The 25,813-nt window shown below is 37.6% G+C and overlaps 1 protein-coding gene and 1 pseudogene across 5 annotated transcripts in view; one reads left to right on the top strand and one right to left on the bottom strand.

Moving 5' to 3' along the window:
• Positions 1 to 25,813, top strand: part of NSRP1 (nuclear speckle splicing regulatory protein 1) — a 60,299-nt gene that overhangs the window by 27,962 nt on the left and 6,524 nt on the right. For 4 of the 5 annotated variants that reach the window (XM_045985832.1, XM_045985831.1, XM_045985835.1 and 1 more), the window contains one exon: positions 21,319 to 21,375. In XM_045985832.1, the coding sequence (XP_045841788.1) occupies positions 21,319 to 21,375 (57 nt within the window). Of the gene's footprint in view, positions 1 to 11,642; positions 11,652 to 21,316; positions 21,376 to 25,813 lie in introns of those variants that run through there. The other variant, XM_045985834.1, reaches the window with a different exon arrangement.
• LOC123930348 lies at positions 10,993 to 11,065 on the bottom strand (annotated as a pseudogene).

Below are 25,813 nucleotides of genomic sequence, written 5' to 3' on the forward strand. Positions count from 1 at the left end.
CTGAGCCGAAGGCAAAGGCTTAACCCACTGAGCCACCCAGGCGCCCATTCCTCATCTTTTAAAAATCCAATCTTAAGAATCTTTCTTTAGATCAGTGAGTTTAACTCATTTACATGTATGTATTGGAACATTGTATTAGAACTTTTCTGTCACGTTATTTTATATTTTTTATTTACCATACTTCTTGGCTTTTTTCCTTTTCCCAATGAATAGATTGAATTTTCATTTTGTTTTTTGTTTTTTTTTTTCAGTTTGAAAGCTCCACATTTTGCTCTGTTTTAGTTAGAATTTTGGTCATTGTATGGTAACAGGTGGTAACTACACTTACCAGGGTGAGTATAGTGTAACATACATAATTGTTGAATCACTGTTCTGCACCTAAAACAACATTCTGTGTCAACTGTTCTTCAATAATAAAAAAATTTTAAAAAAAGAAAAAAATTTTTGGTCATTGCCCAGATAAGTCCAGACTTTCATTTATGTATTTTTTTTTTAAGTATTTTTATTAACACCACCTCCCTTTAGCAAGTTCTGTGGCAAACTTTGGCCTCCTTTTCTCATCACTATATTTATATCACCTAGCAGGTGAGATGTTGGCAAACTATGGCCTATGTGCCAGCAACCTTAAAAAAAAAAACTTTTTAAGTAAAGTTTTATTGGAACATGCTAAGATCTGTGCTATGTGATATAGCACCCACTAGTTGTAGAGAATTTTAACTTGAAGCTTAAAATTTAAAAGTTCCTCAGTCACACTAACCACATTCATGTTATCCATAGCCACATGTGACTAATGGCTGCCATATTGGACAACACAGATAAAGATAGAACACTTTAGTTATCCCAGAAAGTTCTGTTATACAGAGCTTTTGTTCCTTTTTGAAGGTAATAGTAAGTTTTACTAAATTATTTGTTCACCTTTTTTTTTTTTTAAGATTTTATTTATTTGACAGAGCACAAACATTGCAAGGGGGAAGGGAGAAGCAGGCTCCCCACTGAGCAGGGAGCCCGATGCTAAGCTCGTCCTAGGACTTTGGGATCATGACCTGAGCCAAGGGCAGACGCTTAACCAAGTGAGCCACCCAGGTGCCCATATTTATTCACTTTCATGTATCTTTTATAACATCATTCTTGTTGGGAATGGTTCCTTTAATGAGAATTTTCAAAGAGGGCCTTTAATGTAGTAAATATTCTAAGACTTTGTGTGCTTAAGATAGCTTTACTTTTGATGATAGTTTATCTGGATATAAACTTTTTGGTTCAAAATTCTGTCAACATTTTAAAATTATTCTGCATAGTAATTTTAAGAATTACTTTAAATCTTGTGTTTCTAATGAGGTATCTGATGTCATTTTGATCTTATTCCTTTCTAGGTAAACTACTACTCTTGTTAGAAGCTCTTAGAATTTTTTTTTTTTGTCTTTGATTCTCTTAAATTTTATTGTATCAAGGTGTTGTTTATGTATATATGTATGTTTTATTTATCCTCTGGCACTCATAAGCTGTTCAATTTGACATTTTTTTAATTCTAGAAAATTCTCAGTCATTCATATACTTCTGGGAATCAGTTTAATTTATACCTCTTCTGTATCTTCTGTTTTTACAAAGTTAATACTCTGTCATGTCTTTGTACCTTTAAAAAATCTTTCTTATCCCTTCCTCTTATGTTTCAGAACTTTTCTTAGCCTAATAATTCCAACTCACTAAAACATTTTTCAGCTATACCCATTAATCCATTCACTCACCTCTTGATATTTTCATTTTAACTGTTTTCTATATACATTATTTCAAATTGTTTCTTTTTTTAATTAAATCTCAAATCACCTTTATTTTATTTATTTATGTATTTATTTATTTTTTAAAGATTTTATTCATTTATTCGACCGAGAATGAGAGAGCATAAGCAGGAAGAGCAGCAGGCAGAGGGAAGGGGAGAAGCAGACTCCCCACCCGGCAGAGACCTCTACACGGGCCAGATCCCAGGACGCTGGGATCATGACCCAAGCCTAAGGCAGATGCTTAACCGACTGAGCCACCTAGGCACCCCTCAGATGGTTTCTTTTTTAAAAACTATTTCTACTTCATATTAACCCACATCCTCTCATATCTGAGGATATGTATTATGGTCATTTAAAATTTATAGTCTGACTAGCTCATTAATTTTTTTTTTTTATGTATATGCAGTTTTTTGAATTGTTTTAATCTTTTTAAAATTTTTTATTATTTAAATTCAATTAACATGTAATGTATTTGTTTTTAATCTTTAAAAAGATTTTAATAGTTCTTATACTTCAGTGCTTGCTTGCTTGATCGATGGAGTGATTTTTTTCCATGAACACATTTTCCATTGAGATTTTCAGCCACATTAAGTTAGCTGGTACTGTGTTTGAAAGGAGTGGTCAGGTCTGGAGGAAGGAAGAGGAACCCCAGAGCAGAGAGCTTACGATATTTTGGATCATATGATATCTGGACTTCCCAGTTGCATCATCCATCAAGAAACCCTTCCTATTAACTCCATCAGAGATTTGCTCTTTATTGAGACCAAGCTTCTGTGGAATTTTGTTCAGCGAACAGAGAGAACATCGGGGTTGCCACCCCACCTAAACTGGAGTGCTACTCTGAGATTACCTCAGAGCAATTGTGCTTTTTTGCCCAAGGTGATTGGAGAGAGACATTTTGGAAAAGCTCGCCATCATCCAGCCCCCCAGTTGTGTGCCATATACTGTTCAGCTCTGGGTTGCTACTCTTCCCTTCCTCTGTCCAGACAAGCCAGCATTTGTTTCTCGAGAGATTTTTCACAGCTTTTTTGTTTGTTTCTTATATCCAGCCTCTCATTTGTAGAACAATTTCAAGGGGAGCTTGTCTTGATATCTTACCAAGAATGTAACATGAGTATGACTAATTTAAAAAATTATGCACATCCGGCTTTTTTATTGGATGAGGTTTTTGGTTTTTTTTTTGGCCACAGATTAATTTTTCTAACTATCTCTAATTACTAAGTTTTTACTAATTGTTTTCCATTTAAGGATCACATATGCTTTTTTTTTTTTTTTTTTTTTTTTTTTTTTTTTTTTTTTTTTTTTTTTTTTTTTAAAGATTTTATTTATTTATTTGACAGAGAGAGAGAGATCACAAGTAGGCAGAGAGGCAGGCAGAGAGAGAGGAGGAAGCAGGCTCCCTGCGGAGCAGAGAGCCCAACGCGGGGCTCGATCCCAGGACCCTGAGACCATGACCCGAGCCGAAGGCAGCGGCTTAATCCACCGAGCCACCCAGGCGCCCCCACATATGCTCTTGACAGTGGCAAAGGAACAAAGGGAGGTCCTGAGCAATGGAAGGAAACTGGTCTAGAAATAATTTGTTTTCATTTGTTTATTTATTAGAGAGACAGTACAAGCAGGGGGACCAGCAGCCAGAGGTAGAGGGACATGAGCGGGGAGCTGATGTAGGGCTCAATCCCAGGACCCTGAGATCACAACTTGAGCCAAAGATCGAAGCTTAACCGACTGAGCACCACCCAGGTGCCCCAGTCTAGGAATATTAAGTGTTAATTCAGGAAAAGAATAATGTAGATTTCAGTGCACTTTTTTTTTTTTTTTTTGATGGTTTTCTTGTTCAGAACTTTTAAGTATCATTTAAGAATCTGATATGTAGAAGACATTGTACTGGGTGCTACTGATAGAAGTTTGAATAAGATAAGATCTCTGCTTTCAAGGAGCTCTTTTCAATACTTTATGAAAGTGAATTTATATATAATTCAGGTTAAAACTAAAATATCTTCACTTCTGAGAGAAGTTAAAATTTCAGAAGCTACTAAGGGTGTTTTGTTGGAATTAAGGACATTTCTCTTTGAGCAACCAGGGATAAAAGCCAGATGGAACAGCCCGCCTTACTTTGAGAAGAATTTTTTTGTGGGCTCCTTTTCCTGTGCACAGCTTTTGTTCATTCTGCAGTCTATTGGACTATGACCTGTTTTTGGCTACACATTCTCTAGTTTCATATGATGTGGGCTACCCTGCTTTCTGTTCTTAAAATCAGCCTCATATCTTAGTGTTTTTATGCATTCCAGGAATGATTTGCTTTGTATACTTGGACCATGCTCTTTAGCTTATCTCTGTCAGTCTGTTCTTCTGTTGCATAATAATTTGCCTCTGCTACTAGATTCCTCCCTCTGAATCTATACTCTGTACCTGTCCTTATTTGTCTGTCAGTCTATTTCTCTGTCAGTCTCTTCTTCTGTTGCATAATAATTTGCCTCTGCTACTAGATTCCTGCCTCTGAATCTATGCTCTGTACCTGTCCTTATTTGTAGTTGGTTTAACATATTTTGGCTCTTGGCTTTAATTTCTAAATATGCCCTTTTGTTCTTCCTGAGGTGATTCATTGAGGCTGTGTTGCAACTGATTTTCTAAAACACTGGTCAGCCCTGTCACTGGTTCAAATCCTCTCTTCTTCCTCTTCCAAATTTTTGAGTTGTAATAGCCACAGCTCATTTTATTTTTAAATTGTTACTGTTACATAGTTTTTTATTTAAAATTACCCAGCACAGATAAAAAGAGTCTACAGTTTTTTGTGTATGGCCTGATGTTATTTTACTTTTTAAAAACACCTTTATTGAGGTATAATTGATGTATACATGCACCTATTTACAATATGCAGTTTGCTAAATTTTGACATAAGTATATACCGTGAACTATCACTGCAATAAAGATAACATATCCATCACACTGCAAAATTTCTTTATGTCCCTTTGTAGTTCCTCCCTCTTGCCCCTTCCAGTCCCCTCTATAACCCCTAGGCAACTACTGATCTAATTTCTACAACTATAGTTTTCATTTTGAGGAATTTATATAAATGGAATTGTGCAATATATACTTCGGTTGAGGGGTGTGGGTGGCTTCTTTCAGCATAATTACTTTGAGATTAATTCACACTGTGTGTTACAGTAGTCCACTCTTTCTAGTTGCTGAATAATATTCTGTTGTATAAGTATACCACAGTTTATCTGTTCACCTATTGTTGATTATTTGGATTGTTTCCAGTTTTTCGCTGTTAAAAGTAAAATGGCTGTGAACATATGTGTACAGTCTATGCTTTCATTTCTCTTGGATGAATACTTAGGCATGAAATGGCTGGGCTGCATGGTAGGTGTATATTTAACTCTAAGAAACTGCTAAATTCTTTTCCAAAGTTGGTGCACCATTTTACATTTCCACTATTGACATATGAGAGTCCTAGTTGCTCTAAGTCCTTTGTATGGCTATGTTGTCATTTTACTTTTTAATAAAACATTTTATTCTTTTCAAGTTCTGCAACTTGTGTTTACATTTAAATGTTTAATAATGCCTAGAATGTGTTTTGGTGTTTGCTAAAAGGAATGAGGTACGGTTAAGAAATCAATTTTAATATTTCGTTCAAAAGACAGTTGTTTCTGCATCATTTTATTAAATAGTCTATCATATTTCTATGGATTTAAAACTTGCCTTCCTAAGGAATTGTTTCAGGTGAATACATTTTTAGGTTCTTTTCCTATTCTTCAAAACCTAAATGTTTAGGTATTAGAAAAAAATGTACAATAAATCAGAAAGTTCTCCACTTACTTTAAGGAAGTGAAATTATGAGGCTCATGTTCTTTTTTTTTTTGACAGAGCGATCACAAGTAGGCAGAGAGGTAGGCAGAGAGAGAGGAGGAAGCAGGCTCCCTGCTGAGCAGAGAGCCTGATGTGGGGCTCGATCCCAGGACCCTGAGATCATGACCTGAGCCGAAGGCAGCGGCTTAATACACTGAGCCACCCAGGTGCCCCAGAGGCTCATGTTCTATAAGATTAATTGAGTTCTCAATGGAGAATTATTGTCATAAGAGTTCAAAAATGTACATTCCTATCTGTTGGATAAGTATGATTTTTTTGTCCAATTTGTAATCAGTCTAAAGACACAGCTCTGGGGGCGCCTGGGTGCCTCAGTGGGTTAAAGCCTCTGCCTTCGGCTCATGTCATGGTCCCAGGTCCTGAGATCGAGCCCCACATTGGGCTCTTCCGCTCAGTGGGCAGCCTGCTTCCTCCTCTCTCTCTGCCTACTTGTGATCTCTGTCTGTCAAATAAATCAATCAAAAATAAATCTTTTTAAAAAATACTAATAAATAAAAACACAGCTCTGGATGAAATGTTCTCTGCAGGACATGTATGATTCTACCTCTGATTACTATTTCTGCAGTCTCCTAGCTTAGAAGCTTTAATACCATGTTTGGTCCTGTTTTCTGCATTCCTTCAGTCCATCTGCTTCCAAGTTCTGTTTCTTTTAGAGCATCACCTAGTTTATCCCATTTATCCATTCTCATGTGCCATAGTCTTAAAACCTCAGTGCCCTTTGTCTAATTCCCTGTTATCCACATTACATTGATTCCAGATCATTTTTCTAAATGACTTTTTTATTAAGTTTAAAAAAGTTAATTCTTTTTTGTCTTCACATCACATTTAGGGTTCTATTTTACATAATGTAGTTTGAGTCCAGTTTTAGTTCTTAGCACTCATGCAGAAGTCATTTGCTTTAGTCATATTGATCTCTTCCTTCTTGCCATGTTTATTTCATTGTATTTTTTTTTTTTTAAAGACTCCATTTATTTTGAGAGAGAGTGCATGAGTTGGGGAAGGGGAAGAGGGAGAGACAGAATCCCAAGCAGACTGCACACAGAGCTCAAGCCCTGTGTGGGGCTCGATCCCATGACCTCGGGTGGCCCAGCTGAAATCAAAAGTCACATGCTGAGCCACTAGGCATCCCTATGTCATTGTATTTCTTTATTGGGTTTCCTTTGTATAATACAACTTTTTTTTCCTATGTTACCTTTCTTTCTAAATTTAGCTTAGATCTTCCCCCTCCACAGGTACTTCTTTGACTCTCTCAGACCATGATTTCCCCTCTGAATACCTGCAGTAAGTGTCTCCATTCACTCTGTTTGATCCATGTCCACTTCCTCAGACATGTTAGTCATGCTATTCTCTGTGCCTGAAAAAGTGTTCTCTATATCTCATTGTGATTTGTTTTCTTTTTTTTTTTAAGATTTATTTATTTGACAGAGAGAAATCACAAGAGAGGCAGGCAGAGAGAGAGGAAGGGAAGCAGGCTCTCCACTGAGCAGAGAGCCCGATGTGGGACTCGATCCCAGGACCCCGAGATCATGACCTGAGCTGAAGGCAGCGGCTTAACCCACTGAGCCACCCAGGAGCCTCTGTGACTTGTTTTCTTAACCGTTTGCAGGTCCTGGTGCAAATAACACTTTCTCATTGAGACCTTTCTTGAATGTCTTATTTTAAATTCAGTCTTCTCCTTAGTCTTTGTACCTTTCCTTGATTGTTTTTTTGCATAGAGTGCAATACATCTGACATATATTTTACTTGTCTGTTTTTATTCCCTTAAAAGTTCATTGAGGGCAAAGGTTTTTGTTTATTGTTTTTTGGCCACTACCTTGAATAGTGTGTTGCACATGGCATATGCCCAGTAAGTACATAAATGAACGAATAAATGCTTTAAGTTGGTGTTAATTGTTCTTTAGTTAAATAAAGGCATTAGTTTAATTTGTTTAGTTCTTTGAAGGTTGGCATGGAGTGACCTGGCAACATTAAGTACTAACTGACTGAAGGTGTAGAATTAGAAACTTTGACCACACAAAGGCAGGTGACACTTTATATTCCACAGCTGGTTAAGATACTAAGCATAGAGAACACTTTTTCAGGCACAGAGAATAGAACTTACAGTTCTGCGTAGGATCTTAAAGTTACTTAATAAATTTGTTACTTAGTAAATTAGAATAATTTCTGGTTACTTAATTATAGTAACCTCCTGGGTATATAAAAAATGAATATTCCTTTAGACCATTTAGAAAATATAGAAAAGGAGCACCTGGGTGGCTCAGATGGTGGAGTGTCTGCCTTCAGCTCAGGTTGTGATCCCAGGGTGCTAACTGAGCCCTACGTCGGGCTCCCTGCTTGGTGGGGAGCCTGCTTGCTGCTTCCTCTCCTGCTGCTCCTGCTTGTGCTCTTTTGCTCTCTCTGTCAAATAAATAAAATCTTAGAAAAAAATACAGAAAAGTATGGACTATATAAAATGTTCACAAGAATAAAGTAATGGGGGGGCGCCTGGGTGGCTCAGTGGTTTAAGCCGCTGCCTTCGGCTCAGGTCATGATCTCAGGGCCCTGGGATCGAGTCCCACGTCAGGCTCTCTGCACTGAAGGGAGCCTGCTTCTCTCTCACTCTCTCTGCCTGCCTCTCTGCCTACTTGTGATCTCTCTCTGTCAAAATTAATAAATAAAATCTTTAAAAAAAAAAAAAGAATAAAGTAATGGAAATTTATACACTGTCTTTGGAGAACAGTTTGTCAGTATTTAGTGAAGTTAAAGATCAATGTTCTACAACATAGCAGTTCTCCATAGGGACAATGTTTATAGCTGCTTTCTTTGGGGGAAAAAGAAAAGGAAATAACCCAGATAAATATTCATTAGCGGGAATATGTATAAAAGTTCAGATCATGCAAAATTAACATCATTTAGAGACATACAGTAAGGGAGGTAAACTATTCCTCCATCATCACAGAGTCTCTGGCTGGGAGTGACATAAGACAAAATAACAGGAGAAAAGCAAAGCTCATTTTATATTTACATGGGAGCCCTTGCTAGAACAATGAAGACCCAAAGAAGTGACTAGACCTAAGTGCTTATATACTAGGTTGAACAGCAGAAATTATGGGAAAGTAAAATATATGTGTCGACTAAGGAAGTTAGTTATTTTAACAAGGTGTGTTTCGATTTCTCTTGGCCTTGACTCCCTATGTTCAGTTGTAAGTGTTTCTTCCTTCTGGTATCGGGAAGGCACCTTTCACATGGGAATTTTCAAGTGTCTTCAGTTCAAAATAATCAGTATGCCCATGGAGCATATTTTGGGGTGGCCATGTCCAGAAGTCCCTTAATACATATGTAGCAAAACTAACAAAAAGCAGGGAGATTATATAAACAAAATTTAGGGTGGAAAGGGTGGAAGATGAGACTTAGGGACGGATATATATTGACTTCATCTGTATTGATAATGTTCCATTTTTTTTTTGTTTTGTTTTTTTTTTTTAGATTATTTATTTATTTATTTGACAGACAGAGGTCACAAGTAGACAGAGAGGCAGACAGAGAGAGAGAGAGGGAAGCAGGCTCCCTGCTGAGCAGAGAGCCCGATGCGGGACTCGATCCCAGCACCCTGGGATCATGACCTGAGCTGAAGGCAGCGGCTTAACCCACACAGGTTAGGGTTATTTTTTTTTACCCATTTTGTAGATAATTTTTCATAATAATTTTTAAAGGTAGTGGTAATGTCATGTGTAGGGAAAGTTGACAGGGTGTAGGAGGTTTACAAAGAGAGGAGGCCTGAATATAGTTGGTAGAGAAAAAAGAGAGACTTGACTAGTAAAAGAGAAGATTTGGTAAATACCATTAGAACCCAGTTACAGTTGGAAGCTAAGAAATAATATTTTCAGGAGTGTTTAGCTGCCTAGTGTAGACAGCAGGTGGTTGTATGGATTTAGGACTCATGTTTATCAAATAGGAAAAAAGATGGGCGATGGGGGTTTAGATTATTGACAAGAGTAGTTGAAGATTCACTACTTTAAAGATTAATTAAAAAATAGTGGCGCATCAAAAGAAATGAAATCTTGCCATTTGCGACGACGTGGATGGAACTAGAGGGTATCATGCTTAGTGAAATAAGTCAGTTGGAGAAAGATAACTATCATATGATCTCCCTGATATGAGGACGTGGAGATGCAACATGGGGGGGTTAAGGGGATAGGAGAAGAATAAATGAAACAAGATGGGATTGGGAGGGAGACAAACCATAAATGACTCTTAATCTCACAAAACAAACGGGGGGTTGCTGGAGGGAGGTGGGGTTGGGAGAGGGGGAGGGGTTATGGACATTGGGGAGGGTATGTGCTTTGGTGAGTGCTGTGAAGTGTGTAAACCTGGTGATTCACAGACCTGTACCCCTGGGGATAAAAATACATTATATGTTTAGTAAAAAAAAAAGAAAAAGAAAAGAAAGGATGAATACCCAACTTTTGTTGCAACATGGACGGGACTGGAAGTGATTATGCTGTGTGAAATAAGTCAGAGAGAGTCAAGTTTCATATGGTTTCACTTATTTGTGGAGCATAACAAATGACATGGAAGACATTGGGAGATGGAGAGAAGAAGGAAATTGAGGGAAATTGGAAGGGGAGGCGAACCATGAGAGACTATGGACTCTGAAAAACAACCTGAGGGTTTTGAAGGGGTGGGGGTGGGAGGTTGGGGGAACCAGGTGGTGGGTAATAGGGAGGGCACGTATTGCATGGAGCACTGGGTGTTGTGCAAAAACAATGAATACTGTTATGCTGAAAAAAATAAATAAATAGATAAAATAGGGGCGCCTAGGTGGCTTAGTGAGGTAAAGCCTCTGCCTTTGGCTCAGGTCATGATCCCAGGGTCCTGGGATGGAACCCCACATTGGGCTCTCTGCTCAGCAGGGAGTCTGCTTCCCCCTGTCTCTCACTGCCTGCCTCTCTGCCTACTCGTGATTTCTCTCTGTCAAATAAATTTTAAAAAAAATTTAATAAAAAATAGAAAAATTAAGGGATTTGTGGCATCTGTAAGAGCAAAGAAAAAATAGTGGAAATAAATGAGCAAGAGGGCTATGTATTCTATTGAAGTCGGAAGCATTGTAAGTTGCACTGTTACTTTATGCATCATTAACAAAACACTACCAAATAAGCTATAATATTCTCACAAGTTATAATTCTAATTATATATTTACTAATTTACTATATAATATTGAAAGTTCTTTTAGACTTAATAGTATGTAAATTCTTACCTTTGGTTACTCTTACACATATATTAAAAAGCAAAATTTGAATAAAAATAATTAGTTAAGGGTTCCTAAAACTTTTTCAAATCTGGAGGTTTTTTGTTTGTTTGTTTGTTCTCTTGACTGTAGTGAATTCTCACTCATTTTGTTCAGATTTTCCAAGGAATTCATATGAGGGAGTCATGATCAGTCTTTTTTGAACTTATTTTTTCACTCAGATTCATTGATGACTGTATTTTTCTAAATTTATCATTCTTTCTGACATCAAGCTTAAGTATGGTCATAAGGAGGGTATTTGTAGGTAATGAACTAGGCATGTTAAGTGGTAAGCCCAAGTGGGACTCCAGAGTAAATTATCTCTATGCAATTGCATAATTTTAAGAACTGTTATGTTACCAACACTTGATGGGATTCATTCTGCAGGTTTTGGTGGTGACGCTGTTACAGTATGTACACACATGCAGGTAGAACCAGCTGCTAAGAATACCTCTTGGTCAACAGCGGTTAGATGATGTCTGCTGATTATAAAGTGTACCCTGATTTCATCAATATAAGTATATGAAATAATGTGCATCTTCTATACAGTGAAATTTGGTGGGAAAGTAGTGGTTGTTGTTGGGTTGGTTGTCCAGATTTATAGTTTCAGAGCTGGAGCAGTCACAGATAATGACAAGGGTGACAGTGATAGGGTAGCTACTTGAAGAGGAAACCATCATAACTGGACCTGAGGAAAACAATGTCAGGTCAGTGTGTTGTACGGATTATCTGTGATGATGATGGAATGATATAAAGCAGAGAGGAAAACTGAGATCAGGGTGTCAGAGACAGTAGTAAAGGATTCATAAATTGAGAGTAAAAAGGGATAAAGGTAACAGTTATATATAAAGCATGAACTTCAAAGGAGTAGAGGTTTTACTTTTACTCACAGTGTATGACACTAGAATCAGGAGGAGACACAGTGTCTTCCTAATTTGAAGTATATAAGCCATGAGCAGCCTCAGAAGAAAGGGTATCTTTGGGGAAGAGCCAGTTTCAGTCAAGGAAATAAAGGTTCATCAAAGAGGATGAGAATCCAGGGATTATAGAGGACGTCATGAGAAGGTTTTAGTCAAGGTCAAAGACACAAGAAGTAGTGTGGCCATAGTATGAGAGGGGATGATTAGTAGTGAACATGGACTAACATGGGTATAGCATTAAAGTTTGCCCATACCATTAAATGTTGTTGAAAACAGGCTTTTAAATGGCTGCAGAACTTTGTGTTGAAGGGTATACAGCTTAATTAACTGATCTTCTGATGTTGAAAGGTTACTTCAAGTTTTTCACTAATGTGAATGGATATCCCATTATATAATACAGTGACTATAATAGCTCCTAAATCTTTTTGTATATCTTTTTTAAAAAAATCTATACAACAGACTCCTGAAAGTAGAATAATTACTGGTTCAAAAGAAACAGGTATTTTTTCAGACTTTTAATACATTTTGCCAAATTGGAACTGTTTCACACTTTCACAACATAGGAGTGTGTACTCATTACCTTGCCAGTATTGGATGATATAACTTTAAAAATCTGTACCAATTTGATTGATAATAAAAGTTAATATTTTCATTTTCATCTCCTTAGTGGTAAGATTGAATATTTTTTATATAGTTAATGGTCATTTATATTTTCTAGATATTTCTGTTTATAGCCATGTCCATTTTTTCATTCTGAGCTTATATAATAAAAATTTTGTGTATTTTTGGCAGCTCTTAAACAAGCTTTGTACTTAAATGAGAGTCATGTGAATGTGGACAAACAAAGCTCATAATAGAGACTGCTGAGTTGTAGGACCTTTAGTAAATGATCTGTTGCTAAGTTAAGAAAAATAATAAAGAACAGGAAGTTTTCATTTCTGAGTTCTCAGAGCACAACCAAAAATTATAGCCATAAGCCATTTGAGGAAGGACTGATTCTTTAACTGTTTTTTCTTTAGTTAAGAACTATTTTGGATAAGTGGATAGGTAAATCTCTTATTTAGTAAAGAAGGCTATATATGATTTTTTAAAATATTTGTGACTTATTAGTTATGGGAAAAGATTGATTTCTACAAAAAATAATTGAGAACCCTTTTTTGAATTTTTTTTTTAATTTTGTTTCATTTTGTAAAAAAAAAAAAATTGTGACTAAAGAAAGGTAATTCAGTAATATAAATTAATAGTCCAGTATCTTATTTCTTTCCTGGTGTCATTAAACTATATTCCATGTATTAGTAAAGGAGCTCTAGTAATACATATAAAGCTATTTCTCGTCTAGCAGTTACCAAAAGCCCAGGAGTCAACCCGTCTAAACATGCGTAGTGATGTAAGAAATGCAAAATCATGTGGTTTCTCTTGCATTTATCTGAACTAATTGTGAAGGTTTTAAAAACCATTTCCCTTTTAATTAGATCATGTCTGTCCAACTGCATCCCAATAAAACATTAGATTAATTAAATAATTTTTTTTCTTTTTTAGATTTTATTTATTTGTGAGAGAGTGTAGGGCGAGAGAGAGCACAAGTCGGTGGTTAGGGTAGAGGGAGAGGGAGAAGCAGACCTCCCATTGATGGAGGGCTCCATCCCAGGACCCTGGGATCATGACCTGAGCCGAAAGCAGCCATTTAATCCGACTGAGCCACCCAGGGGCCCAGTTAAATAATTCTTATTCTCTACACAAAACAAACTACCAGGGGAGGTAGTAAAGACTAAGAATAGCCAGTCACGGCATTTTTCCTACTTCTGCAGTTTATATACTTGTGTGTGTGTGTGGCGAGGGTATTGTTATATATTATTAGTGTCTCTAAAATGGACCTGGCATTTTATCTCTTCATGTTGATTTCTTATTTGGAAATTAAGCTAAAAGAAACCTACCAACTCTTAGATTAGACATAAAAAATTAAAATGTTGATCAGATATGGCTCTTTTCCCACTTTCAGTGCTGTACACGTAGTAGGCTCTCAAAACATGTTTGTTGAATCACGTTGAAATATTTGCAAGGAACTACTACTTCAGTTTTTATAAAAGGTTATTTCCCTGAGGTTTTTGGTACAAACCTATTTTGAAAGATTCATGTGGTACAATAGCAGTTCTTGCACTTTTAGGACAATTGGAATGTTTACATAAGAACCAATTTATAACTTGAATTATGTTTTCTTTAAGATATAGGCCCAGGTCACCTGGGTGGCTCAGTCAGTTAAGCGGCTGACTGTTAATCAGGTCATGATCTCAGGGTTGTGAGATCAAGTTCCTGGTAGGGCTTTGCGCTGGGTGTGGAGCCTACTTGAGGTCTTAAGAGTCTTTCTCTCCCTCTCCTCCCTCTGCCCTTCCCTGCTACACTGGAGCTTGCTCTCTCGCACTCTCTCTTAAAAAGGGGGTAAAGACCCTTACAGTGAGTAATTTTTATCTTCCTACATTTGAAACTAATGATAATTTGTAGTTTTATTAGAAGGCACCATTAATAAATACTCATATTATTTTGTGAACAACTGGTCTTCAAACAAAAAATAGAATAATTGCAGGTTTGCTAATTTTTTAACCATTTTTAATTAACTTTTTTAATTTTTTATCAACATATAATGTATTATTAGCCCTAAGGGTACAGGTCTGTGAATCGCCAGGTTTACACACTTCACAGCACTCACCATAGCACATACCTTCCCCAGTGTCCATAACCCAACCAACCTCTCCCTACCCGCCTCCACCCAGCAACCCTCAGTTTTGTGAGATTAATCTCTTACGGTTTGTCTCCCTCTCAATCCCATCTTGTTTCATTTTTTCCTTCCCTACCTCCTAAACCCCTCACTTTGCCTCTCAACTTCCTCATATCAGGGAGATCATATGATAATTGTCTTTCTCTGATTGACTTAATTTGCTCAGCATAATACTTTCTAGTTCCATCCACGTCGTTGCAAATGGCAAGATTTCATTTCTTTTGATGGCTGCATAGTATTCCATTGTATATACCACATCTTCTTTATCCACTCATCTGCTGGTGGACATCTAGGTTCTTTTCATAGTTTGGCTCTTGTAGACATTGCTGCTATAAACATTCGGATGCACAGGCCCCTTCAGATCACTACATTTGTATCTTTAGGGGAAATACCCAGTAATGCGATTGCTGGGTCATAGGGTAGCTCTATTTTCAACTTTTTGAGGAACCTCCATGCTGTTTTCCAGAGTAGCTGTACCAGCTTGCATTCCCACCAACAGTGTAGGAGGGTTCCCCTTTCTTCTCATCCTTGCCAGCATCTGTCATTTCCTGACTTGTTAATTGTAACCATTCTGACTGGCGTGAGGTGGTATCTCATTGTGGTTTTGATTTGTAGTTCCCCGATGCTGAGTGAGGTGGAGCACTTTTTCATGTGTCTGTTGGCCATCTGGGTATCTTCTTTGCAGAAATGTCTGTTCATGGGGCGCCTGGGTGGCTCAGTGGATTAAGCCGCTGCCTTCGGCTCAGGGTCCTGGGATCGAGCCCCGCATCGGGCTCTCTGCTCTGCAGAGAGAGGAGGGAGCCTGCTTCCTCCTCTCTCTCTGCCTGCCTCTCTGCCTACTTGTGATCTCTCTCTCTGTCAAATAAATAAATAAAATCTTAAAAAAAAAAAAAAAAAATGTCTGTTCATGTCCTCTGCCCATTTCTTGATTGGATTATTTGTTCTTTGGGTTTTGAGTTTGATAAGTTCCTTATAAATTTTGGATACTAGCCCTTTATCTGATACGTCATTTGCAAATATCTTCTCCCATTCTGTAGGTTGTCTTTTGGTCTTGTTGACTGTTTCCTTTGCTGTGCAAAAGCTTTTGATCTTGGGGTGCCTGGGTGGCTCAGTGGGTTAAAGCCTCTGCCTTCGGTTCGGGCCCAGGACCCTGGGATCAAGCCCCGCATCGGGCTCTCTGCTCCGCGGGGGAGCCTGCTTTCTCCTCTCTCTCTGCCTGCCTCTCTGCCTGCTTGTGATCTCTGTCAAATAAATAAATAAAATCTTAAAAAAAAAAAAAAAAAAGCTCTTGATCTTGATGAAGTCCCAACAGTTCATTTTTGCCCATGCTTCTCTTGCCTTTGGCGATGTTTCTAGGAAGAATTTGCTGCATCTGAGGTCGAAGAGGTTGCTGCCTCTGTTCTCCTCAAGGATTTTGGTGGATTCCTGTCTCACATTAAGGTCTTTTATCCATTTGGAGTCTATTTTTGTGTGTGGTGTAAGGAAATGGTCCAGTTTCATTTTTCTGCATGTGGCTGTCCACAATTTTCCCAACACCTTTTGTTGAAGAGACTCTCTTTTCCATTGGACATTCTTTCCTGCTTTGTCAAAGATTAGTTGACCATAGAGGTAAGGGTCTATTTCTGGGCTCTCTGTTCTGTTCCACTGATCTGTGTGTCTGTTTTTGAGCCAGTACTATACTGTCTTGATGATGACAGCTTTGTACTAGAGCTTGAACTCTGGAATGGTGATGCTGCCAACTTTGGCTTTCTTTTTTTAACATTCCTCTGGCTATTCGAGATCTTTTCTGGTTCCCTATAAATTTTAGGATTATTTGTTCCATTTCTTTGAAAAAACTGGATGGTATTTTGGTGTAGATTGCTTTAGGTAGCATAGACATTTTCACAATATTTGTTCCTCCAATCCATAAGCATGGAATATTTTTCCATTTCTTTGTGTTTCCTCAGTTTCTTTCATGAGTACTTTACAGCTTTCTGAGTTCAGGTTCTTTGCCTCTTTGGTTAGGTTTATTCCTAGGTATCTTATGGTTTGGGGTGCCATTGTAAATGGGATTGACTCCTTAATTTCCCTTTCTTCTGTCTTCTTGTTGGTGTAAAGAAATGCAACTGATTGCTCTGCATTGATTTTATATCCTGACACTTTACTGAATTCCTTTACAAGTTCTAGCAGTTTTGGAGTGGAGTCTTTTGGGTTTTCCACATAAAGTATCATATCGTCTGCAAAGAGTGAGAGTTTGACTACTTCTTTGCCTATTTGGATGTCTTTAATTTCTTTCTGTTGTCTGGTTGTTGAGGCTTGGACTTAGCCGTGGTGATAATGGACATCCCTGCCATGTTTCTGACCTTAGGCGGAAAAGCTCTCAGTTTTTCTCCATTAAGAATGGTATTCGCAGTGGGTTTTTTAATAGATGGCTTTGATGATACTGAGGTATGTATCCTATATCCCTACACTTTGAAGAGTTGATCAAGAAAGGATGTTATATTTTGTCACATGCTTTTTCAGCATCTATTGAGAGTATCATATGGTTCTTTTTCTTTCTTTCATTAATGTATTGTATCACATTTATTGATTTGCAGATGTTGAACCAACTTTGCAGTCCTGGAATAAATCCCACTTGGTGAATAATCCTTTTAATGTACTGTTGGATCCTATTGGCTAGTATTTTTGTGAGAATTTTCGTATCTGTGTTTATCAAGGAAATTGGTCTATAATTCTCTTTTCTGATGGGGTCTTTTTCTGGTTTTGGGATCAAGATAATGCTGGCCTCATAAAATGAGTTTGGAAGTTTTCCTTTCATTTCTATTTTTTGGAACAGTTTCAGGAGAATAGGAATTAATTCTTCTTTAAATGCTTGGTAGAGGGGCGCCTGGGTGGCTCAGTGGGTTAAGCCACTGCCTTCGGCTCAGGTCATGATCTCAGGGTCCTGGGATCGAATCCCGCATCGGGCTCTCTGCTCAGTGGGGAGCCTGCTTCCCTCTCTCTCTCTGTGCCTGCCTCTCTGCCTACTTGTGATCTCTCTCTGTCAAATAAATAAATAAAATATTAAAAAAAAAAATGCTTGGTAGATGGGGCGCCTGGGTGGCTCAGTGGGTTAAAGCCTCTGCCTTTGGCTCAGGTAATGATCCCAGGGTCTTGGGATCAAGCCCCACATCAGGCTCTCTGCTCACCAGGGAGCCTACTTCCCCTGCCCCTCTCTCTCTGCCTGCCTCTCTACCTACTTGTGATCTCTGTCTATCAAATAAATAAATAAAATATTTTTAAAAAATGCTTGGTAGAATTCCCCTGGGAAGCCGCCTGGCTCTGGGCTCTTGTTTGTTTGGAGATTTTTGATGACTGCTTCAATCTCCTTACTGGTTATGGGTCTGTTCAGGTTTTCTATTTCATCCTGGTTCAGTTGTGGTAGTTCATATGTCTCTAGGAATGCATCCATTTCTTCCAGATTGTCAAATTTGCTGGCATATAGTTGCTCATAATATGTTCTTATAATTGTTTGTATTTCTTGGGTGTTGGTTGTGATCTCTTCTCTTTCATTCATGATTTTATGTTTTTGGGTCCTTTCTCTTTTCTTTTTGATAAGTCTGCAGTCCTGCTAATTTTGAAAGTAATCAATTAATGACTTATTTTATGGTTAGGTCACTCACATTCATCCTTAATCATATTATGTAACAGCTATTTTTCCTTGGGCCATTTATAGGCTAGAATATTTTGTGGCAAGAACTAAAGTGTTTTGTGATACCTGGGGCTTGAACTCATGATCCTAAGGTCACGGACTGCATGCGGTACCAACTGAGCCAGTCAGGCACTCCTCCTTCCTTTTTATAGAAACCATAGATGGTCCCCGACATAGATTACTTTGACCTAGGATTTTTCAACTTTACAGTAGTGCAGAAGTGATATGCATTCAGTAGAAATTGTACTTCAGATTTTGAATTCCGATCTTTCCCTGGGTTAGTGACGTGCAGTACTCTTTTGTCATGATGCAGGGCACTGGTGGTGAACCACACCTCAGTCAGCCATGTGATCATGAGGGTGAACACTCCATTCACTTACTACTATTCTGTGGCCCTTTAACCATTCTGTTACTAACTTTCAGTACAGTATTCAGTAAATTACATTAGATATTCAGCCCTATATTACAAAGTAGGCTTTGTGTTAGATAATTTTGCTCCACTGTAGCTAATGTGAGTGATCTGAACATGTTTAAGGTAGGTTGGGCTAAGATATGATGTTGGGTAGATTAGGTGTATTAAATGCATTTCACTTAAAATATTTTCAATTTTTTTAAAGATTTTATGTATTTATTTGAGAGAGAGTGTATGCAAGAGACACAGCAAGCACAAGAGGGGAGGGGGACAGAGGGAGTGTGAGAAGCATGTTCCCTACTGACCCTGGGATCGTGACCTGAGCTGAAGGCAGACACTTAACCCACTAAGCCACCCAGGTGCCCAAATATTTTCAATTTGTTGGGATTTTAGTGAAAACTTTAAACTTTTTTTTTAAGGTTTTATTTATTTATTTGACAGAGAGGTCACCAGTAGGCAGAGAGGCAGGCAGAGAGAGAGGGGGAAGCAGGCTCCCCGCCGAGCAGAGAGCCCAACATGGGGCTCCATCCCAGGACCCCAAGACCATGACCCCAGCCAAAGGCAGAGGCCCAACCCACTGAGCCACCCAGATGCCCTGAAAACTTTAATAGTCATTGTCAGTGTTCCTTTAGTTAGAAAACTGAGAATCAAATGAGCTCCCAAAGGAGGTAATCTTCCTTTTTCAGCTTAGGTTCGCCTCTTTATCCACTACCTCTTTATCCACTGATGATGCTGTTAGAATTCCGGGAATACAAATCCTTGAATAGAATTTGTAAAATTATTCCCTCCATCATGTTATCACCCTGTAAGTAATAACTGATTTTTTCAAAGGTCACACAGACAAACATCATCCTTCAAAACATTTATAAACAAGGAAACAAAACCTCTTATGTCTCACAGTATATATACTTTACATTGGAAAGGCCCTTCCCAATCTGTTTATTCTGTATTATATGATTCTAAAAAGTACTAGTTGTGTTTTATTTTTCTAAGTTTAGTAGCTTAGGTTGAAGCAACCAGTTTGAAAGTGAGAGCAGGTAAACTGTGACTGACTAGAGGAGAAATAGGAAAAAATAATAAAAGCAAGTAAAAGTCTAATGATTGGGGACTTACTCTTCTAGTCAGTCCTTAAAACATTACTAAGTCAGTGATCAAAAATACTTAATTTATGCTGATTAGAAAGACTGAGACATTAAAAATAGATTGGAAAGAATTCATGAGATATGCTTATTAGAATTTTTAATGTTTAAAATTGATATTCTAATGAGAAATTTATCACATGACAGGAATTTGTATTAAATGAGTAATAAATATAATGTACAAATAATACACTTAGCATACCACCTGGCTCAATAAATGTTAGCTCTTGTTGTTTTTGTAATCAGTATCTTTTTGTCTAGTTGTAGTCCGTTTACTGTCACCTAAAATGTCCTTAGTTCTTTGCCTATCCACTTCCTTTAATTATTAAGTATGTGTTCTATTACTTGTATGGCCTTTGTGAATTAACTTTATCTCCATGAACTAGAATTAGGTTTATTTATTTTGTTCTGTTATTTATTTTGTTCTGTTTGTTGCCATCGAAAATAAAGGAAGCACCAGTTCATACTGTACAGCTGAAAGCAGCAGATATCAATAGGCTAGAGAACTATAGTCCTAGGGCTGAGGATTATATTTTTCAATAAAAGATAAATTCATCAGTAGACTTAATTTAAGATAAAATTCATATAACATAAAATTCACCCTTTTAAAGTATACTTTTCAGTGTTAGTATATTTACAAAACCCTATACTTAGAAAGCATTTTTTAAGTAGCTTAATTATATATTTTTTTCTTAGCTGTGAATGTTTACTTTTGCCCTTGTGGTTACCCCTTCCTAAACACCTCTTGCCTTGTCTTAAACTTTTTTGATTAAGGTCTCATGTCGTATCTCTTTTAGGAAGGCCGTCTTGATTCTTTGCTCCCACAGCCCTTTTTTTTAATTCCTTTATTATATAGCTTATCACATCTATATTATAATTATCTGTTTAGTTACTTGTCTTCCCTCTCAGGCCATTTATCTCTCAGGGATAGAGACTGTTCTTATTTTCCCTACTACCTAGAGGAACTAGAACAATGCCTTAGTACATATTTATTGAATGATTATAACCCCAGATAGTTCTGGCTGCCCCTAAGCCTTAAAGCATATACTAAGAACTTGATATACTATATTTAATGGTGAATGTTTTTTTAAAAACATGCTTTTTGTTGCTGGGAATTATACCATTAAATATGGTGGAAGGAACCAGTGCTTTCCCACCCAGTCAATACATACACACTCACACACTCACATTCACATGGCACACAAAATAATTGAAATCCGTAGAAACTGAGTGCCTTAGTGGTGAAGTTGGGAATAAAAAGCCATGTTACCTCATTGTTTCCTGTACCATTACACCTTACAGACTCTGCTCTTGATTTACAAAAAAAATTCATGTTCCTTAGGTTTTGGTAAATGACCTTGAAAATGTTAATTATAATATTTTTTTCTTAATACTTTTCTGTTTTTTCGTATAAGTAAGAAACTAGTTACCAACAGAATACTGGAAAAGAAGTTTTAAATTGTCTTAAACAGTGACAACATTTTTATGTTTTGTAGACCTCCGTGAGTGAAAGCCTTCAGAGGGAAGCTGCTAAGAAACAAGCAATGAAACAGGTAAGGTGCCTGAGTGAATTAAATATATTTGGTAAGATAAGTATTTCAGTGTGAGTTTTGGCATCTATGTCCTAAGACTGAGCAGAGTAATTGTGTATAAAGAAATAATTTTATCTTGACCCTTCTTTTCTGAAAATGTTTAAGATGTTTCTTGATTTATATACATTTCAGGTTTTTGTGATAAATTTTCAAGGAAAAAGCCAATGAAGAATTAGCTCTTCATTGCTGTGTTATAGATGAAAGCCATTTCCCTTTTCAGATGACTCAGTAGTCTTAACAGTGTATTATATGGTTAATAATTCTTACTAGAGAGCCTACTTGCTTAAAAAAAGTCTCTTCACACCAAAGTGGTTTCATAATTTTATATTTGAAATTCATCTACTAAGAATGGGGAATATCCGATAATTTTCAGTAGATTTGCCTCATACTTTATATTTGTATAGTGCTGTGGTCATATTTGCAAGCACCTTTTTGTACATACATTATATTTTTAAAATTCTCACAAACCTGTCCATGGTCCTGATTAAGAAATCTGAAACTTCAAAAGGATAAATTACCCCTCATGATTACACAACTAATTACAGAACTAGGCCTGAAGGTCTACTGATTTTTCTACTATGCCATTGTATCTCAGATTTAGCTGCTGCAGAACATAATGAAACTAAACAATGTCATGGTACCTTTCTTTTTAATTTTAAATTTTTCCCCCCTCCACGTTTTCTTTAACTTTTGGCATCTGTTTCTCCATTCTCTACCTTGAATCCTGCACAAGGATAAATTTATTAAACACTTCCTAATGTGCCAGATTTTATGGCAACTACTTTTTTTTAATGAAGCTGATACAATTTATATAAAGCTGATAACAGTAGCACATCATAGAGTACATTACTTACAGCCATATACATATATGGGGGAAAAGAGGGGAGAAAATAAGCATTCAATTTTGAATATTATTTAATTCTGTAATAGGCAAAGGGAGTCATGGAGGAACACATAGATAACTTTGAAGATACTTGTAATATTCTAGTTCTTAAGCTGGGTGACACATTCTTGAGTGTGCATTTTATTGCGTGGGTGTGTGTATATGCTTTTTTTTTTTTTTTTTAAAGATTTTATTTATTTATTTGACAGACAGAGATCACAAGTAGGCAGAGAGGCAGATAGAGAGAGAGGAGGAAGCAGGCTCCCTGCCAAGCAGAGAGCCCGATGCGGGGCTCCATCCCAGGACCCTGGGATCATGACCCGAGCCGAAGGCAGAGGCTTTAACCCACTGAGCCACCCAGGTGCCCCTATGCTGTTTTTTCTATTTGAAGTGCTACATAACAAAAATAATTTTTATTTTTAATTTTTAAATTTTTTAAATTTAAATTCATTTAATTAACATATAATGTATTATTGGTTTCTGAGGTGGAGGTCAGTGATTCCTTAATACCCAGATGGCAACTACTTTTTAAGAATTAATTTCTTAAAATAATTATGTAAGATAGATGCTCTTATAGTCTTCATTTTGTAGTTGAGGACATGAAGGCAAAAGGATTTATGTGACTTTTATGAGGTCTTGTAGTTCAATCCAAGCAGTACAGTTGCAAAGTGCATGCTTTTAGCCATTATGTTTACTGCCACCCTGGAGAATGGGCATAGAATTACGTAGTTTAGTAATGTTAAGATAATATCTTTGTTTCATACTGTAATATAACGTGTAACTCAACAGTCTCAAATGATTTAATGCATTTTTAAAAATGTGATTTTTAAAAAAATTTTTATAATTTTTTTTTATAAACATAATGTATTATTAGCACCAGGGGTACAGGTCTGTGAATCGCCAGGTTTACACACTTCACAGCACTCACCATAGCACATACCGCCCCCCAGTGTCCATAACCCCACCACCCTCTCCCTACCCGCTTCCCCCGGCCACCCTCAGTTTGTTTTGTGACATTAAGAGTCTCTTATGGTTTGTCTCCCTCCGGATCCCATCTTGTTTTATTTATTCTTTTCCTACCCCCCCAAAGCCCCCACGTTGCCTCTCAGCTTCCTCATATCAGGGAGATCATATGATAATTGTCTTTCTCTGATTGACTTATTTTGCTCAGCATAATACCCTCTAGTTCCATCCACGTCATCACAAATAGCAAGATTTCATTTCTTTTGATGGCTGCATAGTATTCCATTGTATATATACACCACATCTCTTTATCCATTCATCTGTTGATGAACATCTAGGTTCTTTCCATAGTTTGGACTATGGTTTGTCTTCCTCTGTGATTTCGTCTTGTGTTATTTTTCCCTCCCTTCCCCCATGCTTCTCTGTTTAGTTTCTTAAATTTCACATTTTTTAAAAAAGATTTTATCCATTTATTTGACAGAGATCACAATAGGCAGAGAGTCAGGCGGGGGGCGGGGGAGCAGGCTCCCCGACAAGCAGGGAGCCCAATGTGGGGCTCGATCCCAGGACCCTGAGATCATGACCCAAGCTGAAGGCAGAGGCTCAACCCACTGAGCAACCCAGGTGCCCCTCCACATATTTTTTTAAAAGATTTTATCAGTTGAGAGAGAGCAGAGTGAGAGAGAGAGAGAGCACACGTAGAGGGAGAGGAAGAAGACGACTCCCAGTTGAGCAGGGATCCCAACTCAGGGCTCCATTCTAGTACCCTGGAATCATGACCTGAGCTGAAGGCAGGTCATGACTGACTGAACCACCCAGGTGTCCCTTCAGTTCCACATGAGTGAAGTCATATAATTCTTTATCTGACTTATTTCACTTAGCATAATTCCCTCTAGTTCCATCCATGTCGTTGTAAATGGCAAGATTTCAGTGGCTATCTGGACTTTTTCCATAGTTTGTCTATTGTGGACATTGCTGCTATAAACTTTGGGGTGCACGTGCCCCTTCAGATCATTACATTTGTATCTTTGGGGTAAATACCCAGTAGTGCAATTGCTGGGTCATAGGGTAGCTCTATTGTCAACTTTTTGAGGAACCTCCATGCTGTTTTCCAGAGGAGCTATACCAACTTGCATTCCCACCAACAATGTAGGAGGGTTCCCCTTTCTCCGCTTCCTCGCCAACATCTTTTGTTTCCTGACTTGTTAATTTTAGCCATTCTGACTAGTGTGAGGTGATATCTCATTGTGGTCTTGATTTGTATTTCCTGATGCTGAGTGATGTTGAACATTTTTTTAATGTGTTGGCCACTTGTATGTCTTCTTTGGAGAAAATGTCTGTTCATGTCTCCTGTCCATTTCTTGACTGGATTATTTATTCTTTGGGTGTTGAGTTTGGTAAGTTCTTTATAGATTTTTGGATACTAGCCCTTTATCTGATACGTCATTTGCAAATATCTTCTGCCATTTTGTAGGTTGCCTTTTGGTTTTGTTGACTGTTTCCTTTGCTGTGCAGAAGCTTTTTATCTTGCTGGTGTCCCAGTAGTTCATTTGTGCCTTTGTTTCCCTTGCCTTTGGCAGCATGTCTAGCAAGAAGTTGCTACAGCTAAAGTCAGAGAGGTTGCTGCCTGTGTTCTCCTCAATTTTGATAGATTCCTGTCTCACATTGAGGTCTTTCATCCATTTTGAGTCTGTTTTTGTGTGTGGTGTAAGAAAATGGTGCAGTTTCCTTCTTCTGCATATGGCTGTCCAATTTTCCCAACACCATTTGTTGAAGAGACTGTCTGTTTTCCATTGGACATTCTTTCCTGCTCTGTCGAAGATTAGTTGGCCATAGAGTTGAGGATCTATTTCTGGGTTCTCTATTGTGTTCCGTAGATCTCTGTGTCTGTTTTGTGCCAGTACCATACTGTCTTGATGATTACAGCCTTGTAATAGTCTGAAGTCCAGAGTTGTGTTGCCACCAGCTTTGGTTTTCTTTTTCATCATTCCTTTGACTATTATGCAAGGTCTTTTCTGGTTGCACATAAATAGCATTGTGTGTTCCAGCTCTGTGAAAAATGCGTTGATAGAGATTGCATTGAATGTATAGTTGCTCTAGGTAGCATTGACTTTTAATCAGTATTTGTTCTTCCAGTCCATCAGCATGGAATGTTTTTCCATTTCTTTATGTCTTCCTCAGTAGCTTTCATGAGGGCTCTGTAGTTTACAGATCCTCTGCCTCTTTGGCTAGGTTTATTCGTAGGTATCTTACAGTTTTTGGTGCAGTTGTAAATGGAGTTGATTCCTTTTCTCTTTTTCTCTTACTTCTAGTGTATAAAAATGCAGCTATTTCTTTGCATTGATTTTATACCGTGCCACTTTGCCGAATTCCTATATGAGTTCTGACAATTTTGGTGTGGAGTCTTTTGGGTTTTCCACAGCGTATCACATCATCTGCGAAGAGTGAGAGTGTAACTTCTATGCTGATTCAGATTCCTTTTAAGGAATGGGTTATTTTAATAGCCAGACAACATTTTTTTTTTCCTTCTGTTCTTTTATCTGGTCTTCAAGT

The sequence above is a fragment of the Meles meles genome, chromosome 18 (assembly GCF_922984935.1).
Source record: "Meles meles chromosome 18, mMelMel3.1 paternal haplotype, whole genome shotgun sequence".
Taxonomy (NCBI): domain Eukaryota; kingdom Metazoa; phylum Chordata; class Mammalia; order Carnivora; family Mustelidae; genus Meles; species Meles meles.